This window comes from Lepeophtheirus salmonis, chromosome 1, assembly GCF_016086655.4.
Source record: "Lepeophtheirus salmonis chromosome 1, UVic_Lsal_1.4, whole genome shotgun sequence".
In the NCBI taxonomy this organism is placed as follows: domain Eukaryota; kingdom Metazoa; phylum Arthropoda; class Copepoda; order Siphonostomatoida; family Caligidae; genus Lepeophtheirus; species Lepeophtheirus salmonis.
The window spans coordinates 36453262-36478791 of NC_052131.2; the positions used below are offsets into that span (position 1 = coordinate 36453262).

At 31.6% G+C, this 25530-nt stretch overlaps 2 protein-coding genes across 5 annotated transcripts in view; one reads left to right on the forward strand and one right to left on the reverse strand.

The window, feature by feature from the left end:
- Positions 1-25530, reverse strand: part of LOC121126406 (uncharacterized) — a 32726-nt gene that overhangs the window by 4646 nt on the left and 2550 nt on the right. For 2 of the 4 annotated variants that reach the window (XM_071891813.1, XM_040721733.2), the window contains exons 2-4: positions 7778-8507; positions 5232-6251; positions 4969-5164 (exon numbers count right to left, since the gene is read on the reverse strand). In XM_071891813.1, the coding sequence (XP_071747914.1) occupies positions 4969-5164; positions 5232-6251; positions 7778-8050 (1489 nt within the window). In that variant the 5' untranslated portion in view covers positions 8051-8507. Of the gene's footprint in view, positions 1-4968; positions 5165-5231; positions 6252-6514; positions 6650-7777; positions 9565-25530 lie in introns of those variants that run through there. The other 2 variants (XM_040721740.2, XM_071891817.1) reach the window with 2 other exon arrangements.
- LOC121126443 (hsp70-binding protein 1) lies at positions 3801-4957 on the forward strand. The gene has a single exon (XM_040721773.2). The coding sequence runs from the start codon at positions 3898-3900 to the stop codon at positions 4849-4851; it is 954 nt and encodes a 317-aa protein (XP_040577707.1). The 5' UTR covers positions 3801-3897; the 3' UTR covers positions 4852-4957.

The following is a 25530-nucleotide window of genomic DNA, read 5'->3' on the forward strand; positions in this document are numbered from 1 at the left end:
TCATTCAAATAATTAACTAATATGAAATATTATTATTCGAATGATCTTTCAATACTCAAGTGATTCATTCATAAAGTCGGTAGATTCGAGTGTATTTGCACACGGAGTCGCATAAATCAAATAGTTGGATTCAGAGCCATGGTCACAAAAATATGATGCAAACTATAAATTAAGAATAATTGATTTTTAAATCTGTGTTGCTTCAATGAAATTGTTGATGCTCATATATTACTTTAGGGTCTGAGAATTTAAAATGAGTATGATTCGAATAGTTTCTTCAGGTTGGACTTTCAATATTTCAATATACCGGCTCCGCATCCAGCTATATGAAAATTTGCGACTCCATATCATAGATAAATAAACATATTCTCGATGATCCAAATCCATCCGACACTGTGTATAAATCCATTTAATCTGCTGACTAATGATACACTAATTAGATATACCTAATTATTAAAAGTTACATTGTTTTGATCCTTTTAAGCTCATGATTGGGAATATAAGAAATCAATACAGTATGACTGATGTTTCCAATTAGTTCCATTTCGGGACAAAACATAAGAACCTTGTTCCTCCCAAGGAATTAGTTATTCCTCCAATAAAAAATTATTGGAGGAATATTTTTTTTTTTAAATAAGACTTATTCTTATTCCAAAACCATTCAAATCCAAGCATGAATACATGCAATTAAATGTAATGACTTAAAATTAAATTATTTTGCACCTTTTAAGTTTATGAATTAAGAACATAGGCATTCGATACAGTAGGGAAGAAGTTTTCCATCCCTTTCTGTTCGGCAGCTAACCTACGAATACATAATTATCGTTATGAATTAATTACATCCATCATTATTCAAAGATCAATGGAGGATACAGTTTTTTTATATTCTTGAAATTAAATTTACTACATAATTATGTACAAATACAATCTAAAGTTGCCATTTTATTTTTGAAGGGCAAATTCATCAGTTTAAATAATTAGTAAAATAGTTGTTTGTTTTTTTACAAAATTATTGTAGAAAACATTAGTCTCCTCTTGTAGTTATCATACGAAGCAAGCTTCGCTTACATTGCTTTTTCGCCTGTTGATTGGAGTTTGAATCTGTATTTTTTTCTTGATCGTTCAATTGGAAGTAGAAAAAATCACAGACAGACCGACAGAATAATCTTTATTATGTAACCTTGATAAATCTCTAAATTACTTTAAATTATATATTTATTTTTTAACATGGAAATTAACATTAACTTAACCAAGGTTAGATAAGTTAATTTAACTTAGATTACTCTAAAATTAATTAACTTAAACTTAACTAGTTAAAAATATAAGTTAACTTACCCGTCACTGAGTTTAACCCAGAGGCAAGAAATACAAATTATTTTACTATATTGAACAAAAATAAAGATTTTAATTTTACATATATTGAAAAATATAAGAAATACAACAACGAAATAATCGAATATGTTGTAAACGTAAAATCAACGATATATTTACTACTTGGAACCATTTCTATAATATAAATTATCCTTTTTGGCGGTAAATAAAGTCAAAATTGGGAATCATAAACGAATAAGATTACAGATTGTAATGATTTATAAACAAATCAAGGTCTTAATGTAACATATGTTAACTGTGTATTGAGCATAGAAGGTTAATTCTAGGTTAGTTTTGGACACAATAAATCTACGTCTAGCCGCATTCTGTATTTATTTTTGGTATAAATATATACTGAGAATGTCTTCTAACATAAATAAGTTGATCCAAATGATATAAGTAAATCAAAAGCTGCTTTAACCAACAGTGGGTACTCATTCATCGCAGAAATCCCGTGTTTAAGAATCAAATTCTGTTTTCAGTATTTGGTCACATGAAAGTTCGATAAGCAAATATTTTATATCAGACGTCAAATGATTGGCTTGACAGTAAAAGAGGTGTATTCAGTTATGTTTATTTTTTTTGAAGCACTAACTTCTGGGAAATACTTTTTTTACAATATCCAGAAGAGACATAAAAAATATGTAAATTCATCATTATTTCAGTTTTGATGCCACTCAAAGTTTTTTTGCCAATTTAAATTATATCCTTTTTTTGGCATTCATCTCGCGAACCCTCCGCTGTATCCCCCCGACTCTCACAGAAGTCGCGACTCCCACTTTGGGAATCACTCCTAACTACATCTATGTTTCGATATTTATTCGTAACTTTCTTTTTATAAACCACTCAACCTCGAGAATGTATCTATCAAAATCCAGTTTATACACCTTTCAGTCAATCTTAATATACTTAAATGAGATTTTTTTTGTTGCTATATAACCTTGTTCAAATAATATTGGTTATTATACTATAGTTAGTCAAAAATTTATAAAATTAAATAATATAATTTTATTTCCTATGCATATTTAATTTGAATTAATAAAGCATTGCTTATTCTATTTTGTAATAACATTTGATACTATTCATATTGTTCATTGTACAATTAGGATTAAAGAAATTGATTGAAAATGACTTGAATAATACAGAAGGTATCAACCAACTTCATGTCCTATGGTTAATTGGTAAACTGTTTTCGGATCCTACGATGAATAGCTTTAAGATTGCAAATGAAATAATTAATTTAGAAGAGACAATCTTAGTCCAAATAATTATTCTGTGACTATCAACATATAGACTAGTTAAGTGTAAGAAATGAGTGAAACCCAAAGTATACTTCTTCGGTGAACTAACTTGTATTGACTCAACACATCGAAACCTTATGAAAAAAATATGTGTATGTTTGAATCTATATTACCCATCATTAGTTCTAAAAAGACAGTACAAGTAATGAGCTCTAAATTAAAAAGCTCTTTTTCCTGCCTATTAGAATTAGATCATCTAAAAATGATAGTATTAACATAGAAATATATAAGATATGTGATAACGCCACAAAGTTTGGAATTAATGAAAAAAATTCTGTTGATTCATAAAAAGACCAAAGAAAATGAATGACCAAATAAAAGAATCAAATGCATGTATTTTAATGTACGTCTGAATTCAAAGATCCCATTGAATTACAAAAACAAGATACTTTTGATTGGAATTGTAGCAAGAAGTATATACATAGCTTAAAATTATATGAAAAAAATTAAAAATACAATTTGCATTAGAGTAACGATCACCTTAATATAAATTTAAATAATATGCCAAATTATGTTACATAGGGAAGTGTCATCCAGTGATTCAGTTAAACGGATACAGAAGAAATATATAATTATATTTTATATAACTATGTATCTACAAAGTAATATAGTATCATTTATCAATAATGTAGCAAAAGATAATTATATACCATAATAAACTAAGGATTCAACAAAGAGTTATTTATTAATTGATATATTCAATATTAATAAATTCATCTTTATGAGGTTATATATGGTTAAAAATAAATGCGTGTAATGTCCAGTAACTGCATTTTTGATAACTTTTAAACTGCAATCTTATTATGTATTAAATTTATCAAAGCAAGTTACACAGTAACGTCAAATGAAAGTTATATAATAAATCTGCTGTGTTTGCCCTGCGATTTTCTTGTTGTCTAACCTTGTTCTAATAGCATTGGTATTAGGAGGATTTGGATTTTTAGTTTAATTTATATCAATCATGGATTTGAAAATAATCAAGGCATTGAGTATTATTATATGGGTCATATTTAAAAATGCGAGAAATTAGTAGTGGCTTCTAGTGAGTTCTAGTGCTTTCTGGATATTTTTTGTAAAAGGAAGAAAGTGTTTTCATTGGTTAGAAGTAAAGGACCTGCGCTCGCTCCATACAAAATTGAATAACATAAATGTAAACAAGTATTGTATAACTATAAACTATAAAAACGCAATTATTATCATAGCATAATTATTAATCAACTCCAATATGTCGAACCGACAACCCCGAGATTTACGTGGACTCTTGAAGTTTTGTGCGGAATATACAAAGACTGAAGATGCACCTTCCGACTCCGGAGCGGAGCCTATCGATCCAGAGCGTATCGAGTTTCTACAAAATGTACTCAAGAATCTCTCAGTGGATGTGATAAAGGAGTTTACGAAGGCCATCGAAATTCTGATTGATCCCAAAGTATCTGATCCAAATGTGAGTGACGTATCTGAGCAGATCTACGCCATGGAATGCATTGAGGACTGGGTTGGACAAATTGACATGGCCATTAATTTTCATAAAGTAGGAGGATTCGAGGCCCTTCTCAACACTCTTAAGTGCCCCCATGACTCTCTCAAATCCCAATCGGCCCATCTCATTGCAGAACTCACGCAAAACAATCCCTACTGTCAAACCCACATGGCGGAGGATGGATTCCTTCATCTCCTCCTAGAACTCCTGGATTCCTCGGATAGCTCAGATTCCGTGCGCGTCAAAGTACTCTATGCCATCTCCTGTATCATACGACAATGCCCTGCATCGCAAGATGAATGGATATCCCTGGATGGACCCTCTATCCTCATTCGTGCTCTCATGGATCATGTTTCCAAACTTAAAATCAAAGCCTCCTTTCTTATGTCTGCACTCATTCAAGAAAATCCATCCAAATTTGCTCGTTTATTTTCCTCCATGGGTACGCATATACAACTTGCTGCACTTATTGTCCAAGACACCTCAAATGAGCAAGTGGCCATGGCTCTACATACTCTTTTGAAACATTCCGAGGACTCCTCAGTTCTAAGTGACATTACAGAAAATCCTGAACTGATGTCTACCCTCTCCAAAAACGTTAAAAACATGGCTAGCAGGGAAGAATGCATTGAGGAACGAGATTATTACATAAAAATACTTGACATGTGTTTTGGAAAACCTGAGGGTCTAGATCGATGATTCAATCCGGATATTGTTAAATTATTTTGTGATAATTATAATGTAATGTAATTATGATTTAATCTTTCCTATTATAATATAATGAATGAACTATTTGTCAACTTAAGTGCGACTCACCCTGATGTTTCATCACTATTCTTGAATGTGAGACTTGATATCCTTTAGCACAAGGGTCCTCATTCCAAATTAATGTGATGGTTGTTGCTGTGGAATTTGTGACCTGAATGCCTAGGACTTTATTCTTCGTTCCTCCTGTTCGAAATTTTTTTTCTACAGGTACTACGTCTCCCAATTCCGGTGATGCAATGGCCAACTTGAAGAAACAGCAAATTATTTTAAGTACTGAATGAACTTATTCGGTTAAGGTATTTAAGTCTTACCGTGTAGTCCGTGCAATTTTTGAGACCTTTAGCGAGAAAGGAGATTTGTCCCGAAGAAAGTAGTTTCCCATCTTGGATACTAAAATATTCTCTATCCTCATCATCGCTGTATACATTAGAAACGTGAACATTATAGTCATCAGCTTTTAAACATGGGTACTCTGATGAGTCCCATGAAAACTGAACCTCACTGGCTTTGGATATGCTTATGTTAATGTATTGCAATTCGAATATATTTGAAATTATAGGACGTGTAGTTAAAAAGAAAGATGTTCCTTTTTCACTTGTAGTAGACTCAAACTCTGTTTTAATGGAAATTTCATATTTAGAACAAGGCTCTAAATCAGTAATTAAATACGTTCCTCCATCACCGTGAGGAATTTTTTCATCCTCCCTTACAAAGTCTATAAAACTAAGAATAAAGGCCGTTGAACAGGCGATATTACTTTCGTCCCAAGCAATTTTCACAGATGTTGTATCCGAATCTATTTGTTCTATAACTGAGGGTGGGTCAGGAGCACCAATAGAATCATTTAAAGATTTTGTCTCTTTTATTCCAAAGGGATAAATGGAATCTAAATCCATCTCCACTTCATGTCCTTGTTCATTGACATTTAACTTAACATCATAATAGCGACATTTGTCAATATTTTTAAGAGAGGCTAATTCTAAATATAAATATATCTCGGCTTCATTTTCTGAATGCTCAACAACGGATGGAGTCCAATCTCCTTCACCATGTAGACGTGTGTAAAGTGTAAAAGATCTACGAGTCACACAATCCCCACGCACAAAGATATCTTTGGGATTGATAAAATAGATAATTTTATCACTATCCGTTTGAAAAGATCTTTGAATACCATTGGAAGGAGTAGGTAAAAGACTCAATGATCGAATAGTTACAATGGGACGTGCTTTACCCAAAGAGATCACAGCCTCTCCCGTGGGTTCATGAATGGCCTTTAAAACATACGTATTTTCAATACATGGGACAACAGATACGTTCAAGGATTTCTGAATCTGAAAGTAGTTGAAAGCAAGAAATTAGTAAATGTAACTCCTATCTTATGATAAAATAATTTTTTAAGGGATAGTTTTGAAATTTGAGACTATCACTTTGTTTCTCTACCTCCCTCTATTTCCAATAAATTGGTATATTTGCATCTTTTTCTATAATAATAGTGAGTCAGCAAATAGTGCTTATAAGTTTTCATGCTTCACAGATAGGGTTGATCTCATCCATTGGTACACTTAATTTAAATTATAATAACTTCGAAATTTACTCGTCGATTGTCTTCAAACTCAGTGAAAGAGAGGTTTTGTGACTCAAGATTCCTCTTTAAAGTTTCGACTCAATTAAAAACAAAATAAACGAGAACAAGTAAAATGGTGCAACAAAGGAGTGAATTTTTGAAGATTGTCTAACATAGAATGTACCCTATGGCCAACCCCCCAACCCCCCACCCGGGTGCAGTCGAACCACTGTTTATCGTGAAACAGGCGAATTCTGTCCTTCCTTTTTTGAGGAGAGGAAAGAGTGGCTCAATGCAGATGCTTATCTTCAGGATAAGAAGGTACTAACTTGGCCCTGAGAAAAGTCCTTGCATTACTCTATCTAGGGGTGTCTGGAGGAGAAAAGGCTGTGTGCTACTCCTCACAGGAGTGTCCAGTCTCTAGAGGTTTCCATCAAGAAGGAGTTGTTGACCAAGCTCTAGTCTGACTACATATTCGAGGTCTGCAAGGGATTTAGGCCTCGTATTGAGGCAATTATTAGAGCTGATGGCTCAGATATTGAATAAAAGTTTTGCCAAGCATGATTTTCAGATGATTTTGTTCAATAAGTGTCCTCACAAAACCTCTTTGAAAAATTGAAAATAATCAAATGTGTACCAATTGATAAGATCAACCCTACACTTTTTTTGATAATTGTAGGAGTACTAAGACTCTTCTTTCTTCATCAAGCTTATTTGAATTTTTTAAGCAGCTTTCAACTCCTCATTTCAGAAAAAAAAAATTCATTTTTGTGAAATCCTACTAAAAATGAAATTATTTTCGAGTCATAACATCATTAATGCATAAATAAATGTACTTTGAGACAAGATTTTTATTCTGACTCTCCATTTGATTAAAACAATATTCAATTTTTTGAGTCCTACATTATAATTCTATGTAGGAGTCATTTGAGCCGTATGGCCAATGGGTTATTATCTTTGTGAAAAGGTCGATAAATGGCATGATTTGCAACTTTTTGTATCTTAAATCCCATATTTATATATAAAAAAGTATGCATAGCTAACTACATTACAAGTTAGTTTATCATTACTTACTATATTACATATAATTCAGTTATATTTTCCTAAGAAATCATTCCCCAATAATGTATGTCAAAGTATTGATTCATTTTATTTGTGATTTTTTATGGAAAAATAATTCAGGGTCTATTTGCATTCCCACGCCCTCCATGAAAAGTACCAAAATGAGACAACAAAATTAAGTATGTTGTATAATCGTTAGAGTGTAAATAGAAAAGAAAGATTATTCCTTACATATGGATCCATAATGAGGACTGCCATTTCATCTTCTCGATCCAAATTTGCGACAATTTGAACTTCATCGAAACAAAGACTCCAGTCTGTCTCCTTCCAGAGTTCTCTCCATGACACTTGAACATTCTCTTCGTCTAAAATATCAAAATGTAGGAAAGAGTTTTTATCTCCATTTAGAGTTGGAGGATCGAAACACTCGTAATTCTCTTCGTAGGCCTCAACAGGAATCCCCACGAGTAGAATGATGCAGGAGAGTAGGAAATATAGAAACATAGTGTCACTTCTTATCTAATCCCTCGAGTGGAACCTTCAATTTCACATGTTTTTAAGGATCCAGAATACAGTTAATCTTTTTTTTTTGTTTTTATTCACGAATGTACTTGACTAATGATAAATAATGACTTGGAATGTTATCTCATGCCGATCAGAGGAGAGCACAGGTGAGTACTAGCAATAACATTCATGGAGTGAAACCCACTACTTCTTCCTCATCACAAATGAATAATGGTGATGATGATAGGAGTAAGGAGTCGTATTGAACACAGAGGGTTGATGGAAACATTTACCGGCCGCTATGTATAATGCGCACGCTGGCGTACGCGATGGCCTGTCCTCCTGTACTAATATAATCACCGTACTTGCATAATGGAATTTACCTTAGATTTGATATGCAGGAGCAAACACTTTACCTCCTGACTCTCTTTCAGTTCTTCTTTTCATGCATCATAGGCTTAGTTTTAAGAGTCGGAGAGTGAGTCAAAGAGGGAAAAGAAAAAAATAATCGTATGATCAGTTGCTTAAAAAATGAAAAAAAATAAACCCCTTTTGGGTTAAAAAAATGAGGCGACCTACCCATGGAGTAGGTAGGTCATTTTATATAAATATACATATGTAAAAATATCCTATAGGCTATAATTAGCAAAGATGAGTGAATAGAATGACGAAGAGTTTATACAACTTTTTGATTGTCCATTTTTGTTTAAATTCATCTATTGTAAAATGGCCATTGGGGTGCATTTAATGTACCCCAATTTTTATATTTTTAAGGAAATAATTGAAGGAGTTTAAACCCCAAAATATAATTAAATCTATTCCTATTTTTGGACTTCTAGTGATAAAAAAATACTATTCTAAAATTCATTGAAGCATACCATCAACTAGGACTGTAAGTGTTCTGCTATTTTGTCCTTCCGTTCATTTTTATTAATGTTCAGCGTTCATCCATTATATCCGTTCTGTTCCACGTTCCAATCATAAGGTTGTACCATATACACTGTACGACAGCAAATTGCGATTTCCACTTTGATTCGCGTCCAGCCCAGCAAAAAGTCAAGAAAAACTGGACCGTGGACTAGTTGAGAAACTCCATGAACAAACGCTACCTCGCCTACCCGGTTGATTAGGTTCCCAGCCTCTGTGGATCGTGGTATCAGACGGGTAGAGTAAGCCCAGTATTGGTTTCCAAAAGCCTGAAAATTGAGCAAGGAGTACCAGGATGTCCTCAAGGATGTGGTCTTGCCTTGGGTGAATTTAAACTCACTATGTGCTCCACCAGGATTCCGCTCCCATATTTTTAGTGGACCAATTGATGAGCCTCGGGCCCATGATTCAGAATTATTTGAACTGGTCAATATGTTTTAGTTCATATAATGTTCGATAATATACTTCAAAAAGTGCCCCCCAAAGCCAACAAAGACACAACAAAAAATGCACATTTATGTCAGCTGTTAAATCTTTTTATATTCGGACTCATGGGGGTTTATAGTATTTAATACAGCGGTTAAAAAGGGCTGTCATTATTAGGTAGCCCCCAATAAGTTTGGCCTTCTTTCTTTCTTTTTAAAGAAAGGTTTTTATATGTAATTAACATACACATACACATATATTAGACGCCCACCAAATAAATACATAGCCGGAGAAGGTAGGAGAGGTCATGGTAATTATGGTTATTTAGACCAAAGGCAATCATACTTGATTTCTAGAAAGAGGGATGGACAGATGGAAAGGAAGTCCATGTTTTATGGCCCTTATTTCCTGTAGGTAAAGCAATGATATCAGCTGAAACTAAGCTACAATCAATCATGGGAATAATATCCAAAATATAATCAAAAGAAAAATAAATTGAAGGGGGATTGGAAAACAGTGACAGGAGCACCTATGCTAAGGATACAATATCCTCTTATGTACATTATACAGTATACATTGATTTCATCTTTTAAAATAAGTAAATTCAGGTAAAAAATAAAATTAACAATAACAAAATAAGAGAAGAGCAAAAAAACAACACTTCAAAAGAATTTAATGTCGTGTCTTGAGGGACTCTAAAATATATATTTCCTTAGTAAAGAATGAATATATTATATATGTAGTAGAGCGTACCCGTATTATGTAAATATGATTTATTAATGCTTTAAATAACTTCAGAATTTAGTAATACTATTCGATAGACTACATACTAATTACAAATATTTATGACCCTCCATCAACCATAATGAAGATACTTATTAAGACTAACTTGCTAATCTTCTTCCTAATTCCCTTTTTTTTAATTCACATTTAATATACTTTCTCCCTTTTTCTGATTGTAAAATAGTTCAATTTTTTAATTTATAATTTTAGTTGTTGCATTTTCGAATGTACAAACCATACTTTTAAAAAGCATTGAGACACGGGGAATCGATCTTGTTCAATGAAAAAAAAAATCAACTTATTAGCGAAACAACAAACCTGTCCTCCAGCGCCCAAAAATTTGGTCTGATCAGAATGAAACTTGTGCCTTAAGTACGTAGCTTAGAATTCTAAACAACTTTTATATTATGTCTAATGTCTGTATCTGTCTCCGTTTTTGAAATAAATACCCTATCCTATCCGTTTTTATTAGCTATTGTATTTATGTACTTTATAATATTATGGTAGCTGTCTGTCCGCGGATACGCAAGTTAGTATTAGTATTCTTAGTATGTGCATAATAAAATAATTCGCAATGAAATATATATATTATGGACACATCCTAATTCAATAATAAAATATTGTTATAGTAATACATGTAAATCCGGTGTTTTTTTTTAGCCGGCCCGTTAATTTGTATGATAAAGAATGAATTTTATTTTCCTTAGCAGTTGTCATTGTTATTTAATTTCTGAGTAGTGTACATCCTTTCCTTAATAAATTCACAATATTCAAAACCTGTTTGAACGTTCGTGTGTGCTGATAAAAGACGGAGCGTAGCCCTGAGGATTTGTTGCAGATTTATAATTGTAAGTCCTTGTTCAACTGAGAGTAGAATTGGGGATCGACATCGGTGTAATTCTAGACAAAGCCCTTGTTTATATCCTTTTTTCCTTCCTCTCTTCTCAAAGCTGATTGGTGCTGATCTAATGAAACGTCATGAGCATTATTCTTTCTCTCCTCCAAAAATTCTTCAAATTGTCTGAGTTACCATGTTGATTTTCGGTTTCTTTTTTTAACATGCCCATTCCACACTGGATTTTCACATTTCGTAACCGGCTTGCTAGAATTTTCAATTTGATGTATTCTACCGACTGCTGCCAAGGCAGGCAGATTTTGACAAAACACGCAACTACTCATAGTCTATGACGTCACCATTGCTAGAATTTTCAACTTAATCTATCGTACTGTCTCTTGGGCAAGAAAAACAGATTTTTACAAAACACGCAACCACATATACACTCTGACGTGAATATTAAAAAACATGGGGGAAGTCAAACATCAGTCGTACACGCGTTATGGTATAACCTTGTATTTCATTTAGCTTTGGGTTCTAGTAGATTATGTAAGTCCATCAAAATGAATTGACTTTACTGTTCATAATTAGCAGGAATGTAAGTCAAACATAAGAGATAATAAGGTAGATATTTGTGTGCTATAATTGAAGATGTCAAGAATTAATCGATGCAGATTTTATTTTGAAAAATCAATCTAATAAAAACAAAAGTACAATATTGATTTAGAACCTTGATTTTTTTACATTTATTTAATCATACTGTATTTAATATTCTTCAAATAATGAAGTTTCAAGATGGTTCTTAGAAAAGGTAATGTTTCATTCAATACTCTCTTTAAAAATGATTGGGACATATTTTGAATGGTACATATTTAAATCAACTATATACTGATTGAATGATGTATTTTTATATTGTCAGGATTTTTGGGTCTTTTTATATTACTTTTTTTAATAAATTGTATTTGAAAATTCATCTTCTTTCTTTTCTCAAATGACCTTTTTTTCCTTTAAGGGTGAGACCTATTGGAAGTGCGGGCCCACATTTGCAACTGTGGTTGCAATGGCCAGTTTTTTACATATACACTGATGAAAATTCGGTGTATTTTTAGCTGGCCCGTTTTTTTTTTGGTAGTTTAAAGAAGGAATTTTCTTTTCCTTAGTAGTTGTCATTATTATTTTATTCCTGAGCAGTGAGCTTCCTTTCCTATATAGATTCAATTATATTGAAAACCTGATTGAACACTCGTGTTTGCTAATAAAAGAGAGAGCATTATCCCGAGGATGTGTTGCAGAGTTATAATTAATAGTAAGTCCTTTTTGGACTCGGAGTAGAATTGGGGTCGACATTGGAGTAATTCTAACAAATGTCCTTCTTTATATCCTTTTCTCCTTCCTCCATTGTCACAGCTGATTGTAGCTGATGTAATAAAACGTTATTGCCATGATTCTTTCTCTCCTATAAAACATTCTTCAAATTGCCAGGGTTACTATTATGATTTTTCGGTTTTTTAGTATGCCCATTCCACATTGGATTTTCCTATATATATTCTTTACTAATAAAGCAAAGTATGTCCGTCTGCATGTCATTTTTGAGATACTTGATCTAAGAAATAACAATACCATCGAGCGTACGCATCATAAAAAAAAAGTATTTGTATGGAGTTATATCAAATGCTATCTAAAAATGAACAAAATCTTGCAAGCGTTCAAGTTAACTCATTTTCTAAATGTATTAAACATTAAAAAGTTATGGACAAAAAAAAAAAAAGTCGGATCAAATTGCTCTTTCATTTTTTTTCAGGTTGATAAAAATTGATGTCCAAGAAAATTTTAGATTTCTAGATAACATAAGCTTATTTAGAGTTTATTTAAAGATTGCTTTGTATATAAATTTGACTCATAAAAATTGAAGTTTAACTTAAATATATGTAATTTTTACCCCTTTTTTTTTTTTTTTCATCAAACGTCAATTTTCATTCTTTGAGAAAAAATGACGCCAAACGATACATTAAACCTAAATTTTTTGACATTAATATTATTTCATAATTCCTTTTCAATTTTTGGAAGATTTTATTACATAATATTTGCAAAAATGAACCATTTATGAAGGGTTCTTTTTTTTATTCTCCATCACTTTTTTTTGCAAGTGCGAAAAAAATCTTGTTAGGTTTGTCCTCCTCCTTACAATTCCAATAAATGTTATTTTCTACTTTTTTTTGCAAAAGTGATGCAAAAAAGTTCTTTGAAATTTTATTCGCCATGTTCAATTCGGCAATTTTTTGACAAATATAAAGAAGGACTTCTTATCTAAACAAATGTTTTGCCCATAGATACGAACAGGTGGCAGTCAATATGATTTCCCACTCTTTCCTTGGCCTGAGCAACGCTGGGTAACCCTTTGCTAATATATATATGAATAGAGAATTTTTTTTTAAATCGTTGTTGTCCATTATTCAGAGGTCTGTCTGGTTTGATACTTCCATTTACTGCACAGAATAGAGAAACATTGCTTATTTTAATCTAACTTCCCTTGTACATAGGTGTTTAATGACTTCTATCAAGAGCCAATTCAGTGATATAGATATCTACAAATAATATATGTATTATAGAATTCAAAATTTAGGACAATACATATCAATCAAAAAATATTAAACAATAGATTAATTAACATAGTTTGGCTCAAATTAAATTTTTCTAATAATTATGTTTCGTATCTGGAATTCATTTATTGGAATTTCCGTCTTTGTAAAATCATGGGCAAATGAAATGGTATGTCGATTGGGACATTCAAGTTGAAGATAAATCATGTAACTTTGTCGTTTTTAGTAAACATTCCATCAAAATTTCCATCAGATTATAATAAACCAACATCAAGAGAAAGACCAGATCTAACGTCAAAATGTACAAATCAGTTATTTATAAATAATGCTTTGTAGATTCACGAAAAATTAATTTGTTTTGTAGATGTACTACAATAACACGTATATCTATCAAATATATGCTATTCACATGCTGAGAGGCTCTGAAAACACTAAAAAAATAAAATAATAAAGATTTATACTTGACATGTTAACAGGCAAGCCAAATAAATGTTAGATGATTAAATTTCAATTTTTTGATTGTTTTTCCTTATTTTCTATGTATGTATATTAATTTCAGGTAAGATATTCAATTTCCTAAGATCCCTTTTTGGAGTATATATTAGCCAAGGAACATGAATAGAGGCATCTGAAGGGTCATGACCTGCTATGCTAATCTGGAGGATTTGGAGCATTAAAAAACAACAACGAGAATCTACATGGCAGTCCGGACAATTTGAAAAATGTCTTGGAAGAGAGCAGTTTAGTTGTCATGACGTTTAATTATATCAGCTACAATAAGCCGTAACAAGAGAGGAAAGGATAGAAGGATATAAACAAGGACATTTGCTAGAAATAGAAAAAAGGATGTTCAGTACTCAGCAATTAAATAATTAAAATGACAACAGTTTTGGATAAGAAAATTTAATAAATACATCAGATTTATATCACTCGTGATCCCTCAACATGTTTTGATTTTAAAAAAGAAAAGAAAAGAACACGTGGCTCGATCTGTATCCTTTTTAGAGGGATGGAATTTGTGTATGTTTTGAAAGGTTAAAAAAATGTCCCAGAATTATCCGTACATTCTATTGGTAATATAAAATCCAATAAAAAGGAGGGATGTATATATATTGAAATTAACAAATTTAAATTACTTTTAGTAATAGTTAAACTTTGAGTAAATTGTCAACATATATTTATTTTTAAAAGAACAACACCTTTACCCGGGACAAGATGACAAAAAAGGACGTCTTCATCTTTTCAGACTGGTTCTACTTTGTTAGCACCACGTGGACGATCTCTCAGTTTATTTTTCTACATTTCTTTCCTTCATTTTTTTCCCCCTTTCTTGAAAAGTATCATATTCTTGGGGCCATATTTTTTTTTTTTTTACATAATAAAATATTATCGTATATTATAATATAAACTTATGTATTTATATAGAGGAAAGATATTTGCAGGTAAATTTAGTATATGAAAAAATGAGGTTAAGGAATCTTAATCTCTTTCCGTAGAAACATAGACTGAGTCATGTAGTTAAATGAAAATGCTTCAGGAAGATTTTATTTGTATATATATTAGGATGTAAATTCTAAGTATTTTTTTGCGTACCATTTTTGTTATTTTTTGTAGTTGACAACCTGAGCAGTGCTTTTATTTATCAAAGTATTTATTTGTATTTTTAATCATCGATTTTTAAAGATCCTTACCTTTTCACAGAAAAAGTAAATTTTTTCGAATAAAAATTCAAAAATCCGCAGATATTCACTGAAAATTAAATATTGAACTTATTAACAATATAAGATGTTCGTATTATATTGTATTATAACGAATAAAAGAATATTTTTTGGAGCAATTATCGTAATACAAATTTCATATGTCTTATTTGGTTCAATAAATCCTCGATTGTCTTATAAAAATTACTAGGGACAACATTTAAGGTCCGGTCCTGTTGATTGAAAGTTCAAAGTACTGATCGTACGTGTCTTAAGACTGGAATGGACTGTATCTAATAAATAAGGTCTAACACATTACTAGTCAATTGTCATTGGATTTAGTATGAGGGAGGTATATTGCAAAGACTAGTTTAAATATGAATTTCATTTCAAATTTGAAAAAAGAAATTTCCAAAGAATAAGAAATAAGTTCAAATTTTATTTTGCTAAATAATATAACTTTACGTTAGAGTACAAGGCCCAGGCCAAGTATTTCACATGCATCACAAAAAATTAAACTGGACCTTGTATAGGCATACATACTAGTTTTTGATTTCGGTCTGGAAATCCTAGACCGATGTGAAACCATTATATTTTTTGTTGGCCCGAATTAGTTTGGTCAAAAAAAAAAAACTCGGTCTGGAACGGTCACATATAAAAATTCGGTCTAGTTCGGTCCCAAAAAAATTGGACTAGACCAATTTTACAGATAAATTGTTTATAACATGACATCATATGTTGTTTTTTTTCAAATAAAATGACGTGACACGAAGTTTAAACAGAGATGGCTCGGATTAATTGTGATCCCAGCGTCTCTTATATGTATACAGTATTTGTTTTAGAACTTATCGTGTAATGACAGTTGATCTAGAAAAGAAAAGATTTCTCATAATAGTTGAGACCGAATCAATATCGGTATACAATGGGAGACCAAAGAAAAGTCGTTTCAAGGTCTGAGACCCCGGTCTGGACCATAAAAATATGTCCAAATCGGTCTAGAAAAATCAATAAAGACCGAACCGGAAAAAAAAAGTGGTACTGGTCCGAGTCTCAACGCTAATACATACATTCAATTAGTCTTATGTGAGGGGAATGGGGTTGAAATAATCAAACTCCATTTTGAAATAAACATTAGAATAATTATTTTGTATTTTGTTAAGAATTGGGCAAATAATGGTTTGAAAAAATGAAGAATATAAAATATACATGAATTACTTAAAACCATTCTTGGAAATGGTGAATAACTAGTAAATGGGCAATAAAATACCTAACCAAAAAATAATCGACTCATTAGAATTACAGATAATTCTCAAGTTACAAACAAGTTCATTATTAAAATATTAATATTTAGTTTATGGTGTCAAGATATTTGAGATTTATGTAACGGGATCGGGATCGGTGTTGCCACGGGCCAATTGATCTCCCAATTATTCGATGGGTTTTGTATTTTCAGCCAAATTATTCAAGTACATAAGATATAAAAATTGTCTTGTATGGAAATGCTACTCTACTCCTTGCTCGATTTTCCTCATTCAATAGTTGGACTCCTCTTGTACTACATTCTTCCTGAGTCCTGTGATTTCATACGTAGTGTCCCATTAAAATCTGAACTCCTTGGCGCTGGAGTCTCTAGGACCTCTGTCTACGCTGTCAGCAAGCTGGAAGCGGCGAGGAGGAAGAAGGATTAAGTTAAAATGTTAAGTATTAATGCAAATTACAAAAGATAGTTAATTTACGGTTTTATCATTTTGAATTGATCCATCAGATGAGTAACAGGCTACAATGCCTCCGCCCCTTTTGTCGTCTGTATTCATACTTAATATTTTCTTCTTCTTGCTTTAAACGTATTTCATGTTTAAATGACTGTATCCTCAACACCTTGCTCCAAAATTTAAACGAGCTAGGAAAATGAGTAAGAAATATGCGTCTTTGGAAAGTTTCTTTGGGTTTTTTCTGCAGTGACAGACACCAAAACAAGGCAAAGGAGTAGACTGGACATAAGCCACACCATGGGTCCATCTCATTCCAAATGAACAAGGGCTCCTATATTTAACGTTACCGCATAGTTTTTGATGTTATATTAGCGTTACAATGTTGGAGCAAAGTTGCTGATAAAGTTCTCTGGGAGTACACAGTGAATTATTCAAGTTTACTATTATTATTTCAACTTTCTCCACACTCCCTCCCCGGTCCGCAGTAAAATCGTCAAGTGTTGAGCGGTCCGCAGTTAGAATTGAATGTTTGGGACCACTATTTTATAATTATAATATAAAGGGTCAATCTTATCTATTGGCATACATTTTATTATTTTTAATTTTTGAAGAGTAAAATTTAAACGAGGGGTTTTGTGAGAACAATTTTTTTCTTTGCAAAATCATCTGAAAATAGTGCTTGGCACAACTTTTATTCTATGTATGAGCCTTCATCTCTAATAATGGCCTCAATATGAGACCTAAATCCCTTGCATACCTGGACTATGGTGTCAGACTCAAGCTTGGTCCACTCCTTCTTGATGGAAGCTTCTGGACACACCAAGATCCAGTAGTCCAAGGATTCTCGTCTGCAGACTAAGGTGGTTATATGTTGAGGTTCCAAAAGTCTGGAAAGTTGTCTCTTAGGAAGACTTAGGTCTTAGCAGTGGGATGACGTGGAGCTCAGGCTTGTGTGATATAAAAACAAATTTGTCTCTGAACTTTTCTCTGGCCTATGGTAACACTTTGCTGTCCAGAAGTTAGATATAAGCGTCTGCATTAAGCCGTTCCTTCCTCTCCCCAAAAATGGAGGGCAGAATTTGCCTGTGCTGGCCACAACACCCAAGACCATGGTAGTGCTGAATAAGTCCCTGGCAAGATAAACAGTGGTAAGGCTGCATCCAAGCTCCTTGGCTATGGCCATTGGGGCATGCCACGTGCTCCCTTTTACTCGTTCTCGTTTGTTTTGTTTTTAATTGGGTCGAAACTTTACATAAGGAATATTGATGTACAAAACCTGCCTTTTTCCAAGTTTCAAGACAATCAACGAATAAATTTTCCATTTATTCAAATTTAAATTAAGTCTGCCACTCTATAAGATCAACCCTCTATATATAATATGAAGCTTAAATTTTCTCAAAATTTAACCCCTCCACGAACAATTCTACTCATGGTCCTGCTCTTCCCACATATCGAAAGTACTCACAAGTCGAGAGTAGTCTGTCAATCATATTTTTATTAATTCCTTATGTACATATATGGGGACAGAATGACGTAGCAAGTCTGACGAAATATAAGCAAATGTTAATATAAAAATTGTTAACTACACTTTAATATTAATAAATATTCAATTCATAAGAAGTTATTAATATTATACAATACTTAGTTAAGATCTATATACATGGGTAATTACAAGTGTGTTCTGTATTTTATAATCAATCTGCGCATATATGTACCTTGACCAAATAACTTACTTTCGTCAAAACCTTCTTGAATAAGTGGAAAAATAATATAATCAAATACATATATCATTTGATATATTTTTACCATCTAAATTGAATGACCCCCCCCAAAAAAAAAAAAAAAAAAAAAAACATGTGGGAAGAAGGTTTAAAAAAAAAATAAAAAATGGCTGAATAATGGATTTAAATGGATGAGTGTTCAAATAAAGATCTCTGATCATAAAACTTCATTCAATTTGATTAGGAAGTATTTAAAGTAACATTAGAGTGAGAATCGTGACGAAAGCGTTTTTCAATTTTGGTAATTTGTGTGAGCCTTATGAATACATCTGTGACGTAATAATACAAAATCAATAACTTTTTTATAAAAAAATATCAAATTGAAATTTCAAATTTTCTGAAAAAATTGAAAACATCTACAGTTATTCACAAATAATTTCAAAAATTAAATTTCAAATATTTTTTTGTTTCTAAAATACATGTTTCTTCGTAAAAAATTTAATGTTTCAGAAAAAAAATTACAAAATCCTTGGCTATTTAAAAAAAATTAAATTTTTCGAAAAATATTACAAAAATTAAATTTTCCAAAATTTTTCTTACAAAAACTAATCTTTAAATAGTAAATTTTTTGATTTTTTAAAAAAATCTATAGTTTAAAAAAAAAATTGGGGGAAAAAATCAAAAATCCATGCTTATTTACAAAAAAAATTAAATGTCATAGAGTCGAGAACTATATCGGTTGTACTTTGATTATTGTAGTAATAGGTTTGGGTTTTTTTTTTACAAGTTAATCATAAAAAGATTAGAGTAATTCTTAAAAAATTTAATTTTTGGGAAAAAATTTCAAAAATTCACAACGTTTAAATTATTAAATTTCAAACATGAAATTTTTTGAGAAAAAAATCACAAATTCACAGATATTTAAAAAAAATTTCAGATATAAAATTTTTTGGAAAATATTTCAAAAATCCACAGCTGTTTACAACAAATTAAATTATTTGGAAAACAAATTAAATATTAAATTTTCTGGTAAATAGAAAAAAATTCTTTATTTTTGGGTGGGGGTTACAGGCCCCCTAGCCCACCCTCTGCGGATGCCCCTGGAATCAATTCAATGTGAAATCCTAGGAAAACAGGACTCCGAGAGAGAAACTTTTTTATTGTTTATTGTTATTTGAAAATTTAAAGTTTCAAAAAATAGAAGTATCCACTAGCCCCAAAAAAGATCAAATTTAATACAATCGGAACTACAGCTTCACCCTAATGTACATATCATTAAAATATAAATTGGCATGGGTCCTTTTCATTGTTGGTGTTTAAACTTCCTTGTTGGAGGCCACATTATGTTCTTCTTAAAAGTCGCAATAAGGGTAACTAATACTTTTTTACTTCATATTCTGACTTATTTTAATATAATGTATATATTTTGCTTGAATATTTATTGTTTTAAATTGCATTTGAAAAAAAAACTGTCACGCATACAATGATTTTAAATTTAAACTATTAGCTTTTATAAATATATGTAGTTTTGGATACGTAAAAGAAATTATAATTATTTTAATACATACTGAGGAATCAAAAAATTCCAAAATAATATCTAAATCAGTATAACCTTCGAGCATCCGAATTATTCATTATACAGATATCAAATAGAATAAATCTCAGGGATGAGCTATCTTTTTTTACGACAGGATCCGTAGAAATCTTGTTTTAATTTAACACCTTGAAAATATTCGGCAAAGGGAGGACATTTTATATTAATATTTTTTCATCAGCTCTCTACGGCCGACTTATAAGAGATCCTTGATATACTTTTGGACCGAAGCCCACTTATTGAGAAACGTTCCTCCAAAGAATAGTAATATTACTATACAATATGTTGGGAAAAAAGTAATTTCGTATTTTTTGCTTTACTGGAATGGCTTATAAGAAGTCTTCCCATCATTTGATTTAAGCCAAGTTTACCCTCTTTGTCCCTATTGGCAAAAAACTAGTACAATCAATTATCAAAGAGGGAAAATTCTCACCCCTCTCCGTAGTAGTCACTTGGTGTCCGCTCCAGACTGTAGGTTGGATGCATTAGAACTTCCTATCAGAACTCCTGGAGTTTCTGCAGTGTCATCAAAAAATGTGTGCACTATCTTGGCATTGTCTTGATGAAACACGACTAATCTACTATTCACCAATACTGGCCGCTTCTGTTCGATCGCCAGCTTCAAACAGTCAAATTGTTCACAGTAGAGGGGACATTTGAGTGAGAGAAAAAAACTATTGACTATTGTTGTATGACACAAACCGATAAATTTTCTTGGCCCGGTTCGACACATTTTTCCCTTTCATGTAGTAAAAATGCAAAATACAGCGAATTTCTTCCGCTGAGACCTCCATACTTTACAGACCGGTAAGGGCCTATTTATATCAAAAACTAGCAAATTCAAGAATAAATTCCTTTATAAGGGTCCCAAAAATACGTTATAGCAATAAATTGATATCAATGATCTACAAAAACCGTTTATGCGTAACATTTTTTACATTTTTATTTAAATCAAGGTAATTTATTAAGTTTTTTGTTATAAACACATGCATTAACATTACAGGGTATGAATTAAAAATAATGATCAAGAAGTCCTTACCCTAATGTACCTTGAAGTAAGGATTGTGTTTATATTATGAAAAAATCTCCCCTGCAGGTTTTTTATTATTATCGAGGCATGTTTCAGGGGTATGCATAAATAGCTTATATATATTGAAGGATCGTACAATAAACAAAACGACTGTTTGAAGAGATGAGAATTATCTCTTATGAATATACGATAAAAACGATGCTTTTGTGTTGTGAATTAACCTATGAATACTATTATTATAAATAATATTGCGTGGGAGAGCCAAACTTTTTGAATGGGCCTGGTGCAAATTCTCTTTAGAATAGGGGTCAAATCATATCTCTTTTGATCATACATTTCCATTGAACCACTGATTACCTATGGTTGTATACTATTTTTTTTGTGCTACAGATATGGGGGTATCTATGATCCATCAAATCGATGCTGTTGTTTTTTTAAACATATGTTAGTATAACGTACAATATAGATATGTAATGAATGTAAAGTGAGAATTATTTATCTATTCAAAATGGCTAAAAAACATAAGTGGATATAAATATACAGCTATAAATGCACTATACCGGGTGCTCCATTGAAATCTGAACAATTACTAATTCAATAATAATTAATGAAGGTTGAGTTATTGAAATTAATTCATATTTCGAGCTCATTATCCTACGTATAAATTGAGAAAAGGACACTTGAACGTGATTGTTTCCATTCACACTCCAAGCACTAAAGGACCACCATCTACGCCGTTAGCAAGGCCAAAACTTTGGAGAGGAAGAAAAGGTTAGTCAAACAGGCCAAACTGGATCAAGAGAGGTTAAACAAAGCACTCATGCCTATGCAAGATATCTCGGGGTTTCACAGCAGACTGCCCGGAGAGCTTTGAAAAAAGTGGTTGAAAAGAGCCTTGCGGGGGTGGAAAGGCCACATTTGACACAAGAAATGAAAGAAACCCATCTCCTCTTGTACAAAACTTTTTCTTTGGATACTTTTACCCCCTCTACAGCCCCGAATCATACCTATTCGATTACACTTCAACCCTTGGAGACATTGATGAATCAATGGAGACACTTAGTATCACAAAGCATACTTCCTCCGCCATGTCCTTGTGGTATGACATGTGGTACACCTTTTGTGTAGTCGATGTAGAATCCTTTATAGAGGGAAAGACCAGCAGTGTCCGTCAACCTAACACCAAAGCCTTCAAAACCACTTTCAGCCAGCACTGGGACGCCATCGGGTGCGAGGACTTCTGCTGCTACCTGGAAGCCATAATTGCCACCAAGGGTAGTCAAACTAATGATTAAGAGAGTTCAAACACACTTGTATTTGTAGTATCGATTTTGTTTAAATTTTATTTTTTATTAATACATTAAATCCTGTTGAAGTTTAAAATTCAAAGTGTTCATTTTTAAAGTACCACTCGGTACTTAATACCTATGCATATTCTTGTATTTTTACATAAATTTCTAAAGAAATATGATCAGAGTTTCCAAGAAAAAATATTACATATGGTTTACTAATCACCACCACCACTAAATAGAATAATAAAAAATATTTAATTACATAGAAAAGTTTCAATGGGGCATGGGCAATCTATGAAAACATCAATATCCGAAAGAGGGCGCTGAAAATAAAATTGTAGTAATAAACAAATACGTTAAGAAACTACACATAAACAACAATTAACGTAGAGTGGTGCTACTATAAGTACACAACACTCATGCATAAATTTTAAAAAAACATTAAATTTTGAATATATTAAATAAAAATTTAAAGATAAAATTTTGTTCACATAATAATTCATTATTTATTTATTCTTCTTGTCTTGGTTTATGGAATAATTTTTTGTAAAGAAAAATTTACAAAATCCACAGTTGTTCACAAAAATAAACTTTTTTGGAAAGCAGTTTAAGAAATCCGCAGATGTGCTCAAAAAAAAAAAAAATAGAAAAATTAAATTTCTTTTATAAATTTTTTGAAAAAATTTCAAAATTTAACTTCTGGTATCATTTTTTTTTTCGAATTTTAAACTTTTTCAAAAATACCTCGTTTTTTACTGAAAATTAAATTTTTGGAAAAATATAAAAATGTTAAACATACTAGTCAAAAGCAAAAGTCCCTATTTATTTTTTCATAACTTCGAAAATAAATAATTAGTTAAATACCAATAATAATTTCGTGATTCGTGGATAAAAAATTATTTTCACAATGCCGATTCCATTTCCAGGAAAAACACCCGATTCTTATTAATGGTCCTATTACTACTAATTACATTACATTAGTCTTGGAAATTGGTCCTAGATCGCCTTAGGCGATATTTTCTAAACAATTTGCTGTATATATTGTTCGGAATTAAATATTTAGCAAATTATTATTCTTCAATTTTTTGTGAAAAGCTTTTTTTTTTTTTTTTTCAAAAAAAATTAATATTTGACTTTTTTCCAAAAATTAAATGTTTGAAAAAAAAATCCAATGTTAATTTTTAATTTGTTATGAAAAAATTTTAATTTTTCAATTTTTTCAAAAAAACTCAAAAACCAGTGTTTTGAACGTTGATTGGTTAAATTCGGATTTTGTCTTTTTATTAGTTATCCATATTTTTAAAATACATGGCAATAAGTTATCACCTGCATATATAATATTTGTAGGTACACTTAAGTAATGGCTAACGATTATAAACAATTAAAAGTATTTGCTTTGACGAAGTATGTAAATATTTAGTCTTTTGAATCATATCCCCTATTCAATCCTTCAATTTTTGTTTTGAATGTTTCCTACATGGGTACTCTTCCTCGTCTTGAAACTTTTTTAGGAGGAGGTAGAACCAACAGTAAAATAATTATATCATGAAGGGTTCAAAGAACTTTCTTTGAAGCGTTGAATAGAAAGAAAGAGGAAAAATAAAAAATAAACCACTGGTCCCGGTGGTACTCATATGAATTTGATTCCCATTAACAGATAAGCGAGATTATATATACGTACGAATAAATCTACATATACCTACTAATGAGAACTTATCTTCTTAAGTAGTCTATACATGGATTGAGGTATTCCTAGTCCATTACTGATCCTTCATTGATTTAGTCAAAATTAGCTCTTGTTGTTGAGTTCTTAACAACAATTCCCAACAATGATTAAATAATAATCTTATACATAGAGTTTAAGACAAACCTAATTAAAAAATAATCGTTTCCTTTAACTTGTGTGAACTCGTATTATCCAAAAATGGTACATGTCATGTTCCATTGGATCTAACCAGTGTATTTATCAACCTGTTGACTAATTACGCTTGTAGGATACGGTTGTGATCGCATATTGGCTGTAATTGATATTCTTCAAAAATGAACAAAAAAGCTATATTTTCTTATGTTTAAAGGGTGACGCTAGAGAAAGAGGCTTATTTTGTCATCTGCTTTATTTAGGGGGGAGAGGATAAAGGAACAAGAAGAACGAACTTATAATATAGACGCCCCAATAAAATTAAGAAGTTGATGAAAATGCCTTTTTTTCAAATTGGAATTTGGAGAATGTCAAAAAAAAGAAGGCTCTTCTGTGCGCAAAATTAACGTAAAAATGTGCTGTAGCAAGACAGCTGTTTCAGTAATTTTGCAAAATTTGAAAATAATCAGTCAAATTTGAGATTCATAAAGGGTGCAAAGTAAGATTGAGCACTATTTTACGTCATTTGAGCAAATAATTCCACTTAAAAGAAATTTCTGAAATATTTTATTTTCAATACTTTTCTATTAAAAATAAAAAAATATCCCAGATGGTGTTAAACTTTTGCAAATGGCATTAGGGGGGGAAGAATTTAGCTAACTACGGACTATTTTAGTCATCTTCTATTGTGTCTCTTTTCGGAAGAAATATTGTACGATACAATAAAGATCTCATCCAACATCTCAACTTATTCTTCTTAACATCTTCACAATTATTATTCAAAAAAAAGTTAAATAAAGAAGGAATCATGTTTACCTATTTTTTGAAGTGCCTCTTGTGGGATCCTTCTTATCAATTATGATCGTTGTTTTACTGCGCCATCACTCAAAGTAAATACACTATGAAGGGCTAATCACATATCAGGGTTTACTCGTAAAAGTACAGAACATTTGCATTGTAAGCCAGGATACGCATCCTTTGCAAGAGGATGGGTGGAGGGAGGGG